General features: G+C 43.6%; 2 protein-coding genes across 3 annotated transcripts in view; one reads left to right on the plus strand and one right to left on the minus strand.

The window, feature by feature from the left end:
- Positions 1-20,571, minus strand: part of IGSF10 (immunoglobulin superfamily member 10) — a 310,917-nt gene that overhangs the window by 144,626 nt on the left and 145,720 nt on the right. The window lies entirely within an intron of this gene.
- SUCNR1 (succinate receptor 1) lies at positions 13,901-18,761 on the plus strand. 2 transcript variants are annotated; one of them, XM_079976144.1, is made up of 2 exons: positions 13,901-14,387; positions 17,347-18,761. In XM_079976144.1, exons 1-2 carry the CDS (start codon positions 14,385-14,387, stop codon positions 18,298-18,300), a joined length of 957 nt encoding a protein of 318 aa, XP_079832270.1. In that variant the 5' UTR covers positions 13,901-14,384; the 3' UTR covers positions 18,301-18,761. The 2 variants fall into 2 exon arrangements, with proteins under 2 accessions (XP_079832270.1, XP_079832271.1); XM_079976145.1 differs by lacking the exon at positions 13,901-14,387 and adding an exon at positions 14,715-14,849.

Genomic DNA, 20,571 nt, shown 5'->3' on the forward strand with positions numbered 1-20,571 from the left:
CAGTTTGCATTTGAAGGTCAAGCCTCCTTAATTTGCAGTTCCCCAAACAATACACAAACCAAAACACAGTCGGTTCACACTTCTCCAGATTTTGCAGGGGAGTTCTCCAGCCAAGGGATGTGTTCAAAAATGCACATACTAGGGTCAAGTGCACATTAAAATGCATATATCAAATTCATTATATAATGGATTATTATTACCACCGCATTGGCCTGAATATAAGCCACACCTTCCCCCCCAAATTCCGACCGTGAAAAGTTAAAGTGCAGCTTATATTTGCGACCTTACGGTATGCAGTCAGAAGTGTGGGCAAACAGCACCAGGAGCTCAGCAAAGCGGCGCCCACCCTGTGCGTAGTCCCCTGTCCACTCCTCCAAGATTGGGAAGGGGGTATGCTGGCCTAGGACTTGGGCTCGGACTCGGAACCAGAGGAGTCTCAGTCCGCACCAGATCTTTTGCCTCAGGCGGCATCTGAACCAAATCTGGGGCCTAATTCTGAAGAACCCCAGTCTGCACAGGTTCCCCTGCAACAAGCACCAGCTGGGCCGAGTCAGGGGCCTGAGCCTGCCCTGGCTCCAGATGCAGGGATTACCTCGTTGCCTTCAGCTGGGCCATCACTTACAGCTGCTCCACTACCGGTTTGGTCAGGGGAGGCTGAGGCGGCCTCTAGGTCTAGTAACCCACTGACATCTCCCAAGCTGCAGAGACTAAGGTTGGAGAGAAGGAGAGACCTGAGTACTTGCAGCAGGAGTGCTCGCCTTCGGGCGAAACAGGGAGGTGAGTCGCCGGGGGATCAGGACCGGATGTTACCCTGACAAAGATAAAAGGCTGTCGGACCCTGCCCCAGGTTGAGGGAGCAACATTGCTGTTTGCCAGAACCTGCCTGAGACTCTGTGCCTGACACTGCCTGGTTTCCTGCCTTGGCCCTTTCGGACTGACTCCTCATGGAACCCTTGGATACAGGAGCGGATCTGGACCGTATTGCTCAGGTTACCCCTGGGCCCAGCACAGGGAGAGAGCAAGGAAGGGGAAAGGCTGCTGGCAATGAGGTGAGCCCCCCGCCCCCAGTACAGCCAGGAGCAGCGAAGAAGGGAGTGGCTTATATTCGGGTATTTTTTATTTTTTTCTCACCCCTCCAATTTTAAAGCTGTGGCTCATGTTTGGGTTTGGCCTATATTCGGACCAATACAGTATTAGTATAGTAAACAAATAGGCACCATGTGTAGTCTTTGAAATCTCGAAGCCTCTGCTTTAGACTCCAGAGACAGTGTCCTTCAACTTGTGATCTCACGGAACTGCAAACTACATCGAAAACTTCCATGATGAGTCAGACAACCTCAAGCCATCACCATTGTTCTCAAATGCTAAATCCATTCGTGAGGACCACCCCCACAGGTTAACCTTCAGATAAGTCACTCATGATTGATGGCCTGCTTAAATTTACCACTCACTAGAAGGTTTCTAGATTTGATCCAATCCCTTTTATTCCCCTCCCCCCATTTTACCCAATCTTCTTTTGTTCTTTTCTTTTGATCTCTTCTCATTGATCACTTTTCCAGTTACCCTGGACAAACTTTTGGATTCCATACAAGTTTATTTAAGACCAAGTTTCAGAATTCTTTTTAGACTATCTGAGCATTCTTAGCACCCCAGGGACATCTTTAACTTGCTACTGGACTTCAAACCTAAGGCTTGGTGAGAGGTTTATGCCTGAATCTCTGCTTAATAAAGAGCTGTAATCACTTCAGGCATGGACTCCTGGCCTCAATGCCTGGGTACCATTTCTTCTATCATTTACACACATATGGTATCAGGGGTAATTTTAGCAAGCACTAATAGAGGTAGCTTGCAACTATATTCTCAAGCCAATTTCTTCCCTTTAAGTTCAAAATTCTCATTTCTTTAAGTTAGATGTGTGCATGCATTAGTGTATGATTTCTGTGTGTGCCCTGTGAATATATCCTACTGTGTTTTGTTGTTAAAACTGCCTTTCTTCTTTTTCTATAATCTTCATGTGGGCACAGCTTTGTTGTTTTTTGGGTGGGTGGTTCAGATACACTCATAGGACTCTAGCTAAATATTATTTTGTGGGTAGTGCCCCCCCCCCAGTATATCTGTGTCTGTCAGCCCCTAGGTCAGCAAGATAAACAGAAAAAACATGAAAGCATTGCACACTTTATATACGAAAAGACAAACAATTCAGCATAGTGTTTCTACTTCTTTGTAAAACTGTAGCATTGCCTAGGATCAGTGTGTTGGTTTTCATTTTTGTCTGTGATATTTAATTGCAAATATCTAACACGAGCTTTGGGCAACAACATCTCCCACCCTGCAGTTGTTACTCAGGAGACACAAAAACCTTCCTTTAAGGTTTTGTAATCCATAGTATTATGCCTGGGGATGTGCTGATTGACAATGCTAAGGCAACTCAGCTATGGATAGATGCAGAAAAACATAACTGGGGTCAAACTGTCAAACAATTAAGATTATATAAGAAAACTTTTATATAAAAAGGTGAGAGGCAGATAAATGAAATCAAAGACACTATTAACTACTTGATTCTAAGAACTCTCTGCGTCCCTCCCTCATCAGCAGTATTCTGAGGCCAGAACATTAGGCATTGCAGAGACATTGTGATGTGATAAACAGAGACAAGAAGTTGAGGTTGACTTCTGTTTTTCTGACAACTGGGAAGCCAAAGTAATATTAATTAATATTGCTCAATTAATTGCTCAATTAATATTGCTACAATAGCCTGGTTCAGACTGGAAGCTTCCACTTAAACAAATCGCAGCCCCCCATTACACTTGAACCTGGAAAAATGTGAGCCTGTTTGGATATAGTGGGGAACTGTGGTTGGTTTAAAATGGAAAGTGAACATTTCTGATCGCCTTTTTTGGCAAGTGAAAAAGGAGAGAGAAGGTTGCAAAGGCTTATGATGACTTGTTCAGGTAGTGAGAAACAATACCTAACCAACTATTTTTATTTATTTTTCATTGGATTTTCATAGTTCTGCACATATCCATGCACTGACCAGACTCAGCTTCAGCAAGTTGGTGGTCTCTTGTGCCTTCAAATCATACCCTGGGAGCATCTGAGCTGAGTTCTAGTGCAATATATTCAGTCTGGAAGTACAATATGCCACCTCTGTTTGATGCTGATTAGATCAGCTTCTCTATAGTCAGATACTGGGTATTATAAGCTGAAAATTCTAACCACGTCTACTTAATTCAACTCCCATTGAATTAAATGCAGCTTCCTCCCAGGTAAATTGAGTTTGGGTTGCAGTTCTTAGTGATTTATTTGGATGCTTGCTTTACTATTTAACTAGTCCTGAGATCACTGTGCAATAAAAGGTAAGACAGAAATCATTGTCATCAACAACAACATTTCCCAGTTTTCCGTGGAATAGCCGTTGCACAAACCTTGCATTTCCACAACAATGCAGCAGTTCACTGTGCTTCAGGAGAAACCCAAGTAGGGTACTGAGAGGCTTACTGGAAGCAGAGTATAATTATAGGAGGCTGGTAATGCTGCTTTAATTGCTTTAATTAATATCTATGGAACTGGAAGTAGGGCATTAACACCCTTTGTTAGATCGTGTGGTAATTGTTAGATTGTATGGTGTACAGTATGCTCCAGTTTCTGAGGGAAAGGGGGGAACCATGTCAATGTCCTATGTGCCAAGAGGGCCATATCATTTGCAAAAGGCTGTCCCTGCAAACTTCTATCTGATTTTCTTCTAAAGGCTCATGGCCATTGATAGCCTTGATAGGGTATCAATGGCTACCAGTCGGCCACTAGCCAGGATGGCTATGTCCTGCCTTCTACTTTCAGGCAAAATGGCTTTGAAGAGCAACTGCTGTGTGGAGAGTGTCCCGCTCACAAGTTTCCCATAGGCATCTGGTTGGCTATTACGAAAACAAAACGCTAATAAAAATAATCCTAAGTGTTGAAGAAATAACTTTCTTGATCATGTTCTGGGATGCCTTAAAAACCCCCAACCCAAATTGTTTTGTGTGCTGATTTTCTCCTACTCATTTCTACATTTTATTTGTTTCTTTAAAACAAATAGGCCTCATACTACAGTGGTACCTTGGGTTATGAACTTAATTCGTTCCGGAAGTCTGTTCTTAACCTGAAACCGTTCTTAACCTGAGGTACCACTTTAGCTAATGGGGCCTTCTGCTGCCACTGCACCACCGGTGCACGATTTCCATTCTCATCCTGAGGTAAAGTTCTTAACCCAAGGTACTACTTCTGGGTTAGTGGAGTCTATAACCTGAAGCGTATGTAACCTGAAGCATATGTAACCCGAGGTACCACTGTATTTAAAAAAATCTCCATACTGCCCAGCCACACCTAACATTCTGAAAACCAAGCCTGGGTTTCAGTTGGACGGAAACTATTTCCAAGTTGCTGTATTTCCAGATTGCAAACCTTATCACCGCTTACCTGAGAGTAATCCCCTTGAAACTCATTGTGGCTTTCTTTCCAACCAAATAGACTTGCACAGGTTGATACTATCATTCCAGTCATAATCCTGCATCATTCTGAGTTTAAAAACTCGTGACAGATGTGCGAAGGAATGCGCACCAGCTCTGCCCGCAAAGTTGCTGTGTGTGCTGGCCCCACCCACGTTGTTTTTAACTTTTCTCTACTGAGTGGGAAGATCTGAAGAGGACTTAGCATGCTTAGAAGTTGCTTCACATTCAGCTTCCTTGACAATGTGGGAAGGTTGAGGGTGGAGTGAAGCATGACAAGACAGAAGTACTGTTTCTGGGGGACAGGGGGGAGTGTGGGGGACTTCCTGGTCCCTAAAGGACCAGGTGCACAACCTTGCGGTCATTATGGACCACCAATTGTCCATGGAGGTGCAGGTCAACACTGTGTCTAGAGCGGCTGTCTACCAGCTCCATCTGGTATGCTGGTTGAGAACCTACCTGCCTGCGCATTGTCTCGCCAAAGTGGTACATGCTTTGGTTATCTCCCTCTTGGACTACTGCAATGCGCTCTATGTGGCGCTACCATTGAAGGTGATACAGAAACTACAATTAATCCAGAATGCAACAGCTAGACTGGTGACTGGGAGCAGCCACTGGGACCACATAACACCAGTCCTAAAGGATCTACATTGGCTCCCAGTATGTTTCCAAGCACAATTCCAAGTGTTGGTGTTGACCTTTAAAGTCCTGCACAGCTTCATCTCTGTATATTTGAAGGGACATTTCCACCCCAGTCATTCAGCCCAGACACCAAGGTCCAGCTCCGAGAGTCTCCTGGCGGTTCCCTGATTGTGAGAAGTGAAGTTACAGGGAACCAGGCTGAGGGCCTTCTCGGTGGTGGCGCCCTTCCTCGGAAAAGCCCTTCCGTCAGATGTCAAAGAGATAGCCAATTATACGACATTCCATAGACAACTGAAGGCAGCCCTGTATCGGGAAGCTTTTAAAGTTTGATGTATTGTATGTTCTTTATAGTAGGGGACGCAGGTGGCGCTGTGGGTTAAAGCCTCAGCGCCTAGGACTTGCCGATCGAAAGGTCGGCGGTTCGAATCCCTGCGGCGGGGTGCGCTCCCGCTGCTCGGTCCCAGCGCCTGCCAACCTAGCAGTTCGAAAGCACCTCCGGGTGCAAGTAGATAAATAGGGACCGCTTACCAGCGGGAAGGTAAACGGCGTTTCCGTGTGCGGCTCTGGCTCGCCAGATGCAGCTTTGTCACGCTGGCCACGTGACCCGGAAGTGTCTCCGGACAGCGCTGGCCCCTGGCCTCTTAAGTGAGATGGGCGCACAACCCCAGAGTCTGTCAAGACTGGCCCGTACGGGCAGGGGTACCTTTACCTTTACTTTATGTTCTTTATATTCTGTTGTAAGCCACCCAGAGTGGCTGGAGCAACCGAGTCAGATGGGTGGGGTACAAGAAATAACAACAGCCACCACATCCGGCAGGAATGGAGAAGCAGGACCAGTCCCTGTGTCCTCTGCACCTTTTCTAAATAGTTACAATAACACCTAAATTAGGCTTGTGCTCTGTGCAGCAGCAAAGCTGTACTGTACACAAGGGTAAGTAGTGCACCTGTATTTTCCTGGAAGAGTGAGATCAAATTTATTAGAGAGCTTTAAAAGCGCTGTTCCCAAGATAAGCAGATTTATATTTATTTAGTTTTTCAATTCGGCGCATAGATCTTTATCTTTGTGTTCAGCACACGGACATATTCCACAGCAAGAACAGCCTTAACAGTTTGAAGCCATTAACTTAATTCTGCACACCCTGGCTCTCTCTTGCATTTCTTGCTCTCCTTATTACCCAGTTAGGAGAAACCTAAGAGTGCCTTCTAGACTAAATATGACAGCTGCAACCCATAATTCATTTAAACAGCCTGCAGAACAGCTAGACCAATAGCATTTCCAACAGCTGTTTGCCTCCTGCTTGCTTTTTTATTTGTTTTTTCAGCAGATATGTTCAGAGACTATTTGTTTGCATTATTCACAAAAGTGTTGTAACAGCAGATATATATTTAAGCAATTTTTTCCCCACCAAATTGCCTATAGTGTTAGATGCTGATCTCCCATTTTAACTCTGCTTTGTGTTCATTTTGGAGCTTATACGATAGATGGGACTGTGGGCTCCGGCTCACTTCACGAATTTGAGCTGGACATGTGAGAACACATGTAGGCAGGGGTATGGGTGCCATATCAGGGTTCCTGGACACAAACAGGATTGTAAACATGGTCACCTAAATGGCAGAGATCCCCTTATTAAATGAGCAAATTCCATCCTTAGAAGAACATTTACCATGGCTGGTTTATCAGTATTCAAAATATTCATTCATTCCTTCATTCATTCCTTCATTCATTTTATTTCATTTCTTTTTAGATTTATATACCACCCTTTGTGCTGGTCCCGGGGGGTTACCATGCGGCGTGGTCCGAATCCAGTCCGAGGGTGTGGTATGGAGGCTGTCCGTCAAGGCTGAAGTGGGCTCCAAGGCAAGGGGTCGGGTGTGGTCAGGAACTCTGGCAGAAGATGTGGATGTGAGGGCGATCTGGCTGCGACATCTGTCACCCCTTTGATCGCCAGGGTTGATTCGGCTGATCTGGCTGGCTAGGCGGGTGTCCCCTTCCTCCCTCACCGCTCCATGTGCGTCCCTCCCGAAGCTGCGCGCTCGGTGGAAGAGGACGACCATCCCCAATAGAAGGAGTGTACCGTTCTTCGGTCAAGGGTATACGATAGCTGCGCTCCCCTGCTAGAACCTCCAAACAAGCTCAAGGAACTCTGGCAGAAGAGCAGGACAGGGTGTCTATAGGAACAGGTTACCAACAATGTTGCTCCCACACCTGGGACTGGGCTGGCTGGCTTTTATCTGCCCCGAGGCATAGGGCGGCCCCGGTCCACAGGTGACTTGCCTCTCCTGGCCTGGAGGCGAGCACTCCTCCTGCGAGAACTTAGTTCCCTCTGCCTCTCTGCCCTGAGCCTCTGCAGCTCAGGAGAGGCTGGAGGGTTACTGGACCCAGAAGCAACCTCACCTTCCCCTGATGGGGCTGAGAGTGGAGCACCTGCAGGCAATGGGTCCTCCATCACCTCCGGAGCCAGAGCATACTCAGCTGGTGTCTGCTCCTGAGGATCCGGCACAGGTGAGGGACCTTCAGGTTCAAGCCCCAGCCCCGGCTCAGCTGGTCCTGGAAGAGGGGACTCCTGTGCAGGCTGGGATTCCTCAGGTTCAGCCTCTGAATCCGATTCCCAGGCCATCACAGCCTTCTTCATAGGATCTCAGGACTATTGAAATAAATACAGGATAAAAACAAGTTAATGAGTTTCCAAACATGGCTAACATTTATTGGAAAATCAGAACACCCTGGTGAATTTCCCAAATCTCATCCTCATTAAGATCATTTGCCAGCAATTTGCCAGCAAACTCGCTAAGGCATGGTGAAAGTGATGAAAACAACTTTGATGACATAATAATTTATAACATTAACTTGACTAAGATAAACAGAATCAAAGAACTAGATTTTCCATGTTCCTCCTTAATATTAGTATGTGTTACTAGCTAAATCTCCTTAGCAATTCAAAATCAATAATCAGTTTTAAACACATGGTCTTTATGAATAGTCTTCAAAAAGAGCATAATAGAAGAAAAATTACCCCGCTAGATAAATTATCTCCTGAATTAATCGGGTCTATTAAGTTAGAAGAAAAACCTCACTGAAGGCCACATAGCTTGGCCTGTTAATGACCTTAATTATGCTATAATGGGGGATAGCTATTGTCACAGGATTATTTGTTTCACACAATGCCATTTCAGTCATTAAAAGTATTCTTCAAAGGAAAAACAAACCATTAACCGAATGTGGTTCTGAATTTAAATGTGTATTTACTCAAAGAATATCTTTGAAAGAAAGATGACCAAATTTAATACATGAACTCTGAACATACATTTCATCTGCTGTCCTCTTCAAACTAAAAGCATTCAACTGCATTTCCCTCAAAGTAAATTTGTACACATTTCATTTCTTTTTTCTATTATTTTTTATTTTAGTGTTTCTTTCCTTCTTTTTCAGTTCTGCCATATAATTTCTTAACTTATAAAGGCTGTGATCCAGAAATCCCCCTTCAGATATGCTCAGACAAGAATACCCCACAAGTACCCTGGGAAAAACTGGGACATCCCAATTTTTTTTACCACGAAAGAACAGTGGCCATTTGGGTTGCTGTGATCTCTCACGTGATTTCATGGTGCTAATTCCACACACACATACCCCAAACAAAAACACTTGAGGAGCAGGGGGACTGAGGCATGAAATTGCACCAGATCACAGCAACCCAATAGTCTTTGTGCTCAGGAAGATGGCATCTGGGATTTTGGATTCAAAGTATTGGAAGGTATGGACAAGCAGATACAGTACTTTGATGCCTGGTGCTGGCCTCTCCCTTCATTCCACATAGAGAATACAAGTGGACTGGAAGTTAACTCTTATTCAACAGTGGTGAGAGGGTGGCAGCCTAGTTTAAGGGGTGCAGGGCAGAATATGTGGCACATGCAAGTCTGGCCTTCCCCCATAAGGGAATGTTAGGGTCTGCTCTGGCTTCCCTGCACAACACCTTCCAGTCCATATGTAGTTTGACCCTCCAGTATTTACACTGCTCTACTAGAAGCCTTTTACTTGGTATAGTGGGGTGGGGGTGAAATCCCCCAAAAGGATGTTACTTATTTTCTGTATGCCACAACAGCTGCGAGAATATTACAGTGGTGCCTCGCAAGACGAAATTAATCTGTTCTGTGAGTCTCTTCGTCTTGCGGTTTTTTCGTCTTGCGAAGCACGGCTATTAGCAGCTTAGCGGCTATTAGTGGCTTAGCGGCTTAGTGGCTATTAACGGCTTAGCGGCTTAGCAGCTATTAACGGCTTAGCGGCTTTAAGAAAAAGGAAACAAACTCGCAAGAACTCGCAAGCCCATAGGGAAATTCGTCTTGCGAAGCACCTCAAAAAAGGGAAAACTCTTTCATCTAGCGAGTTTTTCGTCTTGCGAGGCATTCGTCTTGTACTAGTGAAGAACTGGTACGTCTTGTACTAGTGAAGAACTGGTACATCTTGTACTAGTGAAGAACTGGAAGAAACAAGATTTACCAACCATCGAAGAATGGCAGATGAAGACGATGAACTATATGGAACTTGCCGAACTGACTGGGAGACTCCGGGAACAGAGAGAAGAGATGGTGGAAGCAGATTGGAAGAAGTTTAAAGAATATTTGAAAAAAATGTGTTAATATTTAAATCTTAGAATAGCTTTGGAAGTTGATATAGGCTGTAGGGTTAGAAGTAGAAGATAGTGTATTTTAAAATAGTATTATATGTAAGGGATAAAATGTGAAGATTTTTATGGTAAAAGTAAGTGTGATTAAAAAATGGTTAAAAATTATGATATATGTAAACTGCTAAAGATGAGGTAAAATGAAAATCAGATAAGGGGGACTTGGGGAAGCTCACCTAACAATGTTTAGAAAAAAAAATAAGGATAAGACAAGAATTTGTTTGTATTGTTTTTTCTGTTTGTGTTGTTTATTTGTGTTATAAAATGAAAAAAAAAATTGGGGGGGGGGAGGAAGTATTTACACTGCTTTGATTCTCTCACACCCCTAAACCATAATTAAAGTTATTTTTAGTTAATAAACCATAGTTAAAGCTGAGATATCAGGCTGATGAGCACTTAAACCAGGCATGGGCAAACTTGGCCCTCTAGATGTTTTGGGACTATAACTCCCATCATCCCTGATCACTGGTCCTGTTAGCTAGGGATGATGGGAGTTGTAGTCCCAAAACATCTGCCGGGCCGAGTTTGCCTAGGCCTGACTTAAACCTTGGTTTATTACATCACAGAATGGTTAAAAGCATCAGTGAAGGCAGCCAAGCCTTGAAAGACATTTGATTGTTATTATTTCTTTTCCCAGTCTTCACTTGCAACTCTGTAGGCATTTGATAACTGAAAGACATTGTTCCAGGCAACCTTGAGACCACTGGACCACTGCAACTGTTTTTAGGATGTTTAAACTGTTTTGTAAAAAAAAAAATACCATATGTTTTATTATTGATGTGTTTGCCATCCTGGGATCCTTAAGGAGTTGTAGGGTGTAAATTCCATAAACAACAACAGTTTATAAACCAACTAGAAACTTTGACCAATGAGCACCCTTTAAGGATGTTTAATAATCATAGTTAAAGCTGCTGGGCTGGCTTCACACATAATGCTAAGCCATGGTTAAATAAACCATAGTTTAATAAGCCATGGTTTAGTGATGTGAGAACTAAGCCACTGAATGTGTCAATCACGTGGTGCAATTTTGTGTTGACGCAGCTCCATGTACTCAGTCCTGTTGTCAGCAGTCTCAAAGCATCTGTTTAGGTTCTGGGCTACTAGGCACAGTGTTGGGAATGCTTTATGCATTTTTGCTTTCTGATAATGGACAATAAAAGCCATTATTGCTCTGTGAATGCATCTGCTATGCCTTCTGTACAAAGGAAGTGCTACAGTGTGCTCTAAGTACAAATACCAGGACCATAGTATGCTCCACGGGGAAATCAAAATTATCTTTTTACCATTTTCTTGTCTTGTTTATTCCAATAAAAAGTTATGGAGCGCCTGCAGAGTGCTAGTTGATATGTGGCAGGAAATTTCCTGCCACTGTGCGAACAAAGATGTTTTTGTGTGCTTATGTGAAATCGAGCCCTAATGAGCTTTTCGGGGGGGACGGACACACAGCTAAGCACTTTCAAGTCCCAATAATTTCAGTGGAAGAATTAAGCAAACATGGAAATCAATAGGACTTAAAGAGTGCTTAGCTTTGGCCGGCTCCTATATAATATTTCATCAGAACACAAGCTAAACACAAAAGGCAATGATCTGAAAATGTCTGGAACTCGAAAGCAAACTCACGTCTGTAAAGTGATATGCATGATATGCCAACATGAAAAATATTCTGCCAGCATATAAAATTGAATGTTGATGACATTCACAGTGTAAAGTGATGGGAACTCATGGATTCATGTTCAGTGCATTAATTTAGTTAATTGAGAGGTGATGTAATATTATTGTTGTGACACACAGGCATATGATCAGGACGTCTCTGCTTCAAAACTCAACTTTCCATTGATGTTATTAGGTGACTTTAAACATGTAACTTATTAGGTGGCATACTTTCTGTGCTAGAACACCACCCCCTCCATTTGCAATATGATAGTGAATGCTTCTCTACCTTACAAGGTTGTTGTGGAAACTGCAACAAGAAAATGTACGTGAAGTCCTTTGTTCTTTCAATAAAGAATAACAATAATTTATTATTTGTAACTAGCCCATTTGACTAGGTTGCCACTCTGGGCAGAATCTAACGTATATAAAAACATGATAAAACATTGAACCTTAAAAAGCTTCCCTATACAGGGCTGAATTCGGATGTCTTCCAAAGGTTACTCATCTCTTTGACATCTGATGAGGGGGAATTCCACAGTGTGGGCACCACTACCGAGAAGGCTCAAAAACACTTGAGAACTATTCAGTTAGGTTCCCTGCTTTACAAGAGCCAGACCTCCTACATGAACCATTGTGTTCAGTGGCCGGGGCTCCCCACTATCATCTGATGTCATCATGATGGCAAGTTATAACTTCAAAGGGGCTCAGCGTTGGCAATGAGCAGCAAGCCCTTTGAAGGTGTGCCAACTGGCAATGATGTGCGCCTTCACAGGGGCTCACTGTGAGCCATACTTTGCCCAACCGCAGGTACAGTTTGGATTCAAACCACGCCTGTAAATGAACATTTTCCTTCCGTAGACTAGCAAAGCGGATCATCACTGACAGCAAGACCTTTCATTGCCAGTAAGACCAATTGGGACACCCTTGTGTGGTTGATCCCCAAAGGGCTTGCTGTCATCTGATTGTCAGCAAGTCCTGCTTGCTAAGGAACAATTGGGAGTCTACTTTAATCCTTTAATCCACTTTAATCTTCCCTGAATAATACCGGGCAGGGATGGGGAGCTTGTGGCCCTCTTGGTATTGTTGAATTACAGCTCTCATTCTTCCTGATCAGAGCTGCACTCCATTAATATCAGGGACGTTCCAAGTTCCCCTATCTCTGACACAAGCATCCACAGAGGTCTCTTTTGTCTGCAGTCACCTCCCCACTTAAATCTGGGACAACACTGAGAAGGGAAGGTGTTATGGCATCCCCACATGGTATGGGATCACTCACCCTGACTGTTGACACGGACAGGAATGCCAGGCGGTTCAGGGGGGCAGTGAGATTGGGGCTGTGCAGGCATGCTAGCAGGAGCAGAGGGGTTGCTCTGCTGGTGAACCCGTACACAAGCGCCCCCACAGCCTCGGGTTGCCTTGCCATGTTTCATCCTAGTAAGAGGCAGCATCACGCGAGGGCTGTGACAGCACCACCCCACTGCGCCAGCCACTTCTGGGCACAGGAAGTTGACGTATTGTGATGACTCCCACTCCACCAGTGGAGTGTGGTCCTCTATGCAGGGTTAAAGAGGCGTGAACATGCAGGTGAAGGTAATGGAAAGTTGATGGAGGACCCTATGTAAGAGGCAGAACTTGTATTGCCAACACTGGCTGGTAGTGAAGCTCTAGGGCTTTCAGGACTCCAGTGAGATTCAGCATGGACTAAATCTGGATGCTTCTGCATGTAAAGCACATGCATAGGAAAGGGGCCCTAGAAGCATTCAGCAAAAGATGGTTAGAATGTGGAAGTGCTTCTGCTCAGGCTGCTGGGGGGGTCTATTGTGGGATGCTCTGTAAAATAATAATAATAATAATAATAATAATAATAATAATAATAATAATAGGCTCTGCGCATGCAGGAGCGAACACCAAAGGCTGATCACTCACACATACATTAGCCCATGCCACCCCAATGCTATACAGTGGTACCTCAGGTTACATAGGCTTCAGGTTACATATGCTTCAGGTTACAGACTCTGTTAACCCAGAAATAGTGCTTCATGTTAAGAACTTTGCTTCAGGATGAGAACAGAATTTGTGCTCCGGCGGCGCGGCGGCAGTGGGAAGCCCCCTTAGCTAAAGTGGTGCTTCAGGTTAAGAACAGTTTCAGGTTAAGAACGGACCTCCGGAACGAATTAAGTACTTAGCCCGAGGTACCACTGTACTGTTTGGTGAAGTCAGAGAGGATAGAAGGAGCACTGGCACAGAGAAGCTATGAGGAAGTGCAATAAATTAGGCTAATCAAATCTGCTGGAGAGATTTGACAACAAGTGTGATTAAGCAGGCAGGCAAGTCAAGACTGAGCTTGACACACAATCAAGGCAAGCTAAAGCATTGAGGTTTGCTAGATTTTACTCTGTTAACTGGGCTTTAAATAGGCTTAAATCCAGGTACTTGAGACGTAGCAAGGCGTGGTTAGCAAGTAGCCTTTGAGTAAGTTGCACTTCATCTTATGACTCAGTCACAAAGTCATTTCCCACCCCTCACAGGCATTTCGAAAGCAGCAGCATACAGCTGTTGAATTCAAATATTGGTTTTGGTTTCCTTTCTAAAGAATAGGACCCGTCAGCACACGCTGTCTAAAGAAAAGTTTTTTGGAAAGTGAGCACCAGGAAGATTTCAGCAGGGCATTAGAAGGGATTATATTTCCATTATTTCACCAGTCGACTCAGAATGGATTTTGCAATGCCGTCTATTCCAGTGGAACTGCCTGCACATCCTTCTCAGTCAAACGAGTTTCCGGAATCCTTGAATCATTAACCATGTGCTGAATATTATGTAAATGAGGCATGGCTATGTTGAGCTACATTCTACTTCACTTGAACCTTTCAGCAGAGAGATCATGTTCAACTAAGAGCCTAGTAAGAGACAATACCCATTCTACAGAATGGTAAGTAGTAAGCAAAGGGGGAAAAGGCTGGATATCCTTCAGTTTATTATATAGAATTTTTTGCAGATTGTTTTGTATACCTTGTAATTATGATTGAATATATGTAGACAAGTTAACAAAATAAGTAATGGGGACAATCCCTGTCTTTGAATTTTATTCTGGATATTATGAGCGCTATGTTGGTTTTTGCAGGCTACTTTATAAAACCTAAGTGATCAAAGTGATCTTGTTGCTTATATTGTTCTTAATAAGGAAATTGCTGAATATTTGCTGTATTGTTTTGTAATGGATATTTCTGCATGGGGTGGATTTGTACTGGTGTTGCTCAAATATCACCTGGGAGACCTCAGATCTAGCAATTTGGTGATGCACGAATAACCTCTTGACTGACATTGCAAGGATCTCCTCCAACACAGAACAGTCATAGAAGCCTGTCTACAGCTAGGTGCAGTTTATTCACAGGTACAGGCACAGGAGAAAAGCCCTTGACTGGGGCAGGTGTGTGTGTGTGTGTGTGTGTGTAATACATATGCAGTTCTTTAAATTACACATTTCTTTCTAGTCATTCTTTTGATGTACAGGCGACTTTCAACTTACACTGGGGTTACATTCCAGGGATAGAGCCTAAAACCAAAATTGTATACAGTCAAAACACATCAGGTGCAATGACGGGTGGGATTGCCAATTTCCCCCCTCCCTTTCCCCCCTCTTTTAAATTATTATTATTATTATTATTATTATTATTATTATTATTATTATTTTCCAAGAGCATAAAGCCAAATGTGTACAAGTTAAATGCAAGTAAGTTGCGAGATACCTGTCTAAGAAACCAATTTTCAGAAGACATCTTGTTTTAAAACACATTTTAATTGAGGATCAGTAGAACTTGTTTCTGCAAGTTCTTATTTTATTATCTTTGTTTGGCCCACGGTTTGTTCAAATTCACTTACTGCAGATATTTTAGGCTCCGAAAAATTAAACTTCTCAATGTGCAGATATTGAGTTGGATTCAGAGTAAGCTAGCTGCACAAGTTCCCACTGAAACCAGTGTGCGAATTTAATATCCAGCATTAGTCATAGTAAACTCACTGAATCAATGAATGTGTCTGTTTATTTCAGTGGTTCTACTCTGAGTCTGATTAACGTTGGATACAACACATTGAGTTTTAAATTGTATTTCAGTCTTTGAGTTAATTTCTTTTGGGTTTTTTTTTTTTGCAGCAATTTCTTGTTCTGCAGCAATTTGCATTTTCTTAAAACAAAATCCTGTGAAAATTCATCCACATTTTTGTGTGGTTTTTTTCCTTTTTAGTTTTGTATGCAGTTTTGACTAATTTTTGCAAGCAATTTCCCCATACACATTGCATTTTGAATTTTATATTCACAAATACATGAATTTTTTGAACAAGTTCCCCTAATAAATGGGTTTTTGTAAACATCATACAGGTTCAGCACTGCAGCACAAAATTTGAATGCGTGTGAATTTTTGAAGGATTGCTGTATTTTGGGTTTCATGTTGTTTTCAAAAGTTGTTTTTGATTTGCCTTTAAACGTCAACTGAATTGGAAACCCCCCACCCCCGAATTTTCATCTTTCCATCCCCTGCCCCCACTCCTTGTAATGGGAAGAAAACTCCAACGGTCACCATGAGAGTGTTCTTCTCATTGGAAATAGTAGGCATGGATAGGTCAAAGAGTTAAAGCCCCCTATATGGACCTAATTTGGCTCACTGCCTTCCTGTACCAGCCATTTATTTAACAAAATCATAAATGCAATGTCAAACTAAATGACAGATGGCACATAAAATTTGGCCTTAAGACAGAACAGAGGAGGGTTTCTTCCAGACTAAGTTAGATTAGGCCAAACTTTTCAAAGAGGGCCAGATTTGATGAAGTGAACATGCGTGAGAGCCAACTAAAGTTGTTGAACCTTTTTTTTTTTTTTTTTACAATTGTACCCCAAAGTTCTTGAGCTTTTTTTAGGATTTTACCCCAGGACATATACTGCCACGGGGGCCGGATTAAATCGACCGGCAGGCCGGATTAGACCCCCGAAACGGACTTTGGACGTGCCTGGATTAGGTCATGCTTGATACAAACAAAACAACCCCCCTCCAAGGATCTCCTCAAAGCTATAGGGTTTCTGACAAGCAAGGAAATCAAGGTCACAGTTTCCTGGTTCGGAATATAAAACTGGGTCATTTCTCATGTATGTCTTCAATCTGAAGCAGGCACAAGGGCAGCAACTCAGATCAGGGACAGACTTTGGTACTCCTTCATAGGATGACATCCTGTGCGAGCCCAAATTTGGTGGCACCAAATGGATCTTCTTAATTATGGTTCTTCTCTGTTTTGTGGCTCTCAGCATGACACCCCGTGCAAGGGGACCACCCTAAATCTAGTGCATCTCAGATAGTGAGTGAAGCTAGAGAGGAACTTCCTCAGCCTCCCACCCTGCTCCTCCCTTCCACCTTCCGGTCTGGTGACAGTGGTAGCAGAAGCAGTAAAAGCAGGACAATCTTACTGGAGGTCTCCTCTCTCCTTGGTGCCTGCTGAATGACTGCTATGGCAGTATTTCAGATCCCAGAGACTCTTAAGAAAAAAGCGTAGAAAACTCAAGATCACTAAGTTATCTCCCACCCACCCCTTTAAAAACAGTCTCTCTCTCTCCTGTTGAAACACACACCAAAGAAAATACAAAGATAATCATATTCAAGTTCATTGTTCCCACCTTGTCGAGACGGCAGTGCCTTGTTTTTCTTGAGAAGAGTTTTGCAATGAAATTTGTTTTATGCAAGAAGAGGGATTGCATAAACTTGAAGTGTTTATCTAACATTTGGCATGACTGAAAGTGCAGGAATATGACAAGGTAATAATCACATTGACTGTGTAAGCTAAGTAATAAGTAAATGCCTTTTAAAAAATAAAAATAAAAATTGACATTTGTTTTACATTTCCAGGATGGAGGTGACATCAGAGAATGCTGGGATAGAGAGAAATCCCTGGAAAGATATTACCTTTCCACCATGTACACGTTGGAGTTCATATTTGGCATCATTGGCAACAGCACTGTTGTTTTTGGGTACATCTTCTGCCTCAAAACCTGGAGAAGCGGCAACATCTACCTGTTCAACTTGTCGCTGTCGGATTTTTCATTCCTTTGCACACTCCCGTTGCTGGTGTCAAGTTACTCTCAAGGGAATTGGTCTTATGGGAAAGACTGGTGTCAAGCCAACAGGTTTCTGCTGCATGTCAACTTATATACAAGCATCCTCTTCCTGACCGTTATCAGCATGGACAGATACCTGCTCATGAAGTATCCCTTCAGAAATCACTTTCTGCAGAAGAAAAGCACGGCTATTGTTTTATCAATCGCTATATGGGTCGTGGTCACATTGGAACTGACGCCCATGTTCACTTTCCTCAACGACCAGAAAAATAATAGCAATGGTAGCCTCTGCGTGGATTATGCAAGCTCAGGAGTTGCAAAAGACAGCCTAATCTATAGTATGATATTGACAGTGACTGGCTTCATAATCCCATTGTGCGCCATGTGCTACTTTTACAGGAAAACACATGCCTTCATCAAAAGCCGCAGCGCAGAGCTCACTGCTGCCCTGACTCTAGAGAAACCTCTCACCTTGATCGTCATGGCTGTGGCCATCTTTTCCCTGCTCTTTATTCCCTATCACATCATGCGCAATGTTAGGATCGCATCCCGGATGCAGTCCTGGAAGCGTCCCTCGTGCGGCAAGGACCTTATCAGTATGATTTATACTGTTACAAGGCCCATTGCCTTTTTGAACAGTGTAATTAACCCCATCTTTTACTTCTTAATGGGGGATCACTTTAGGGAGATGCTGGTGAGTAACGCAAGGTATCTCTTTAAAAGGGTCACGCCTTGGTACAAATGATGCTAAATGCACTTCTTGGACTGATGGGAACTGCGTGGAAAGCTGGAGAGCTTTGGCTCGTTGGTGCACAACATTTGATGATTGCTTGGGATTCGGATGCTATGCAATGGTCTATTTCCCTTAAAGCGCTTGGACTCAAAGTGCCTGTGCAAAGCTGCACTCAGATTAAACTGAGAAGACTAATGAAGCTCCACACCCCTGCCTGGATAGCTCAGTTGGTTAGAGCATGGTGATGATAACACCAAGGTTGCAGGTTCAGTCCCCATATGGGGCAGCTGCATATTCCTACATCACAGGCAGTTGGACTTGATATCCTCAGGGACCCTTCCAACTCTACAATTCTATGATTCTATGACATCACACAGCCAAGCTAGCCTGGCTCCTGACATCTCCACTAGGAGTGTGGCTATCTGGATACAGGTGGATCTGGAAAGTGCCTAGAAACTTCAATTGATGCAGGATGAAGCTTTATATAGGGCAAGACCTGGATAACGAAACAACCTGGCATCTTATAAGACTGTGGTCTCTAATGCAACCTGACCATCAACTGAGATCTGTGCACAACAGACCTTTGGGAGGTTAGGCAAGTGGGTTCTGTCAAGCCGAATTTTCAGTGGTGGCCACCGCAGCTACGAAGCTCTGTGTAAATGTTTGCCTTATGTCATCATTGCTATCTTTTAGACGCCAGGCCAATTCCATCTTCCCATGTGTAAATGGTATTCATGATTGTTATTGTGAGTCAGCTCCCTTTGTTTGTATATATCGCTGGTATTTTATATGAGCTGTTTTTATATATCTTGCAGCTGCTACCCACATGTTCAATGAACATGAACACATATGGGGTGGGGTGGTTGTGTGGCATCTTTGCAGATGTGCCCTTCTCCACCCTGTACTTGAATGCTTGAGAGTGTGGCCTGCATGTATTGAATGGGCTATTTTATTTATTGATTTTGTATGCTGCCTTGGGGGCTTTTAAGTGTAGAGATTTCTTAAATAAACACTGTTGAGAACTAGCTTGCTTCTACTTCTGCCTGGACACTGAGGTCCAGTGCCAAGGGCCTTCTGGCGGTTCCATCGCTGCGAGAAGCCAAGTTACAGGGAACCAGGCAGAGGGCCTTCTCGGTAGTGGCACCTGCCCTGTGGAATGCCCTCCCACCAGTGTCAAAGAGAACAACAACTACCAGACTTTTAGAAGACATCTGAAGGCAGCCCTGTTTAGGGAAGCTTTTAATGTTTAATAGGTTATTGTATTTTAGTGTTTTGTTGGAAGCCACCCAGAGTGGCTGGGGAAACCCAGCCAGATGGGCAGCGTATAAATTATTATTATTATTATTATTATTATTATTATTATTATTATTAATTATTATTATTATTATTATTATTATTATTATTATTATTACTCCCTAATACATGAACCTGGCATCTTTGCCCCCCCCCCAATGCCTTCTACCAGGCCCCATCTGAGTCTTGAAAGCTGAGGCTTCATCTTCTGTATCATGCAAACCTTCAATATCCTATGTAGCAATAACCAGTTTCAAGTAAAATTGAATTAAAGCACCATGGGAGAGAGAAATTAAAAACCAGAAGACAAAACTCGTCCATACATCCTGTCTGTCAGCTACCCTTGGCCTGTGAAGTTTAGGTTATACTGTAGGAGTAAGGAAGCTTTTTCATCCTGCGGGCCACATTCCCACCAGGACAATCTTCTGGGGGCCACAGGCCAGTGGTGGGTGGGCCAATGGCAAAAGTGAGTAACAAATTCAAATTTTACCTTTGTTGGTTGGATGCAGAGGGATGCTGGGAGGAACCAGCTAAGGAACCCCCAAGGGAAGAAAGCTCAGAGCCAGGTGGTGGGACGATGATGAGTGGGAAGAGGGAGAAGACAGGGAGGAGGTGGTGTTGGAAGCTGAAGAGGTATCAGGGTTTAGTGAGCAGGGGGAGTCCATGGCAGAGAGAAGTCTGGAATCAGAAGTGAAAGCAGAAGAGGAGGGAGGCCAAGAGGCAGAGATGAGTCAACCTGGTGAAGAAACACAGATGCCTCCAGCTGCTGCTGGGACAAACCAGGACCAGGAGAGGAATGAAGCAGGAGGAGTAAAGGCAGACATGCTGGCGTAGTCTCAGATTGCTTGGGAAAGACCTGAAGAGGAGATTTAGGCAGCTGTGGGAAGGCCTTCAGTATCCGCAAAGGCCACATAGGGAAAAGACCTATCAAAGAAGAGTGAGTTGCTGTGCTCATTAGGCATGGCACTCCTAAGCAGATCCTGTTTCTTT

This window comes from Podarcis cretensis (genome assembly GCF_951804945.1).
Source record: "Podarcis cretensis genome assembly, chromosome: 5".
Lineage (NCBI taxonomy): Eukaryota > Metazoa > Chordata > Lepidosauria > Squamata > Lacertidae > Podarcis > Podarcis cretensis.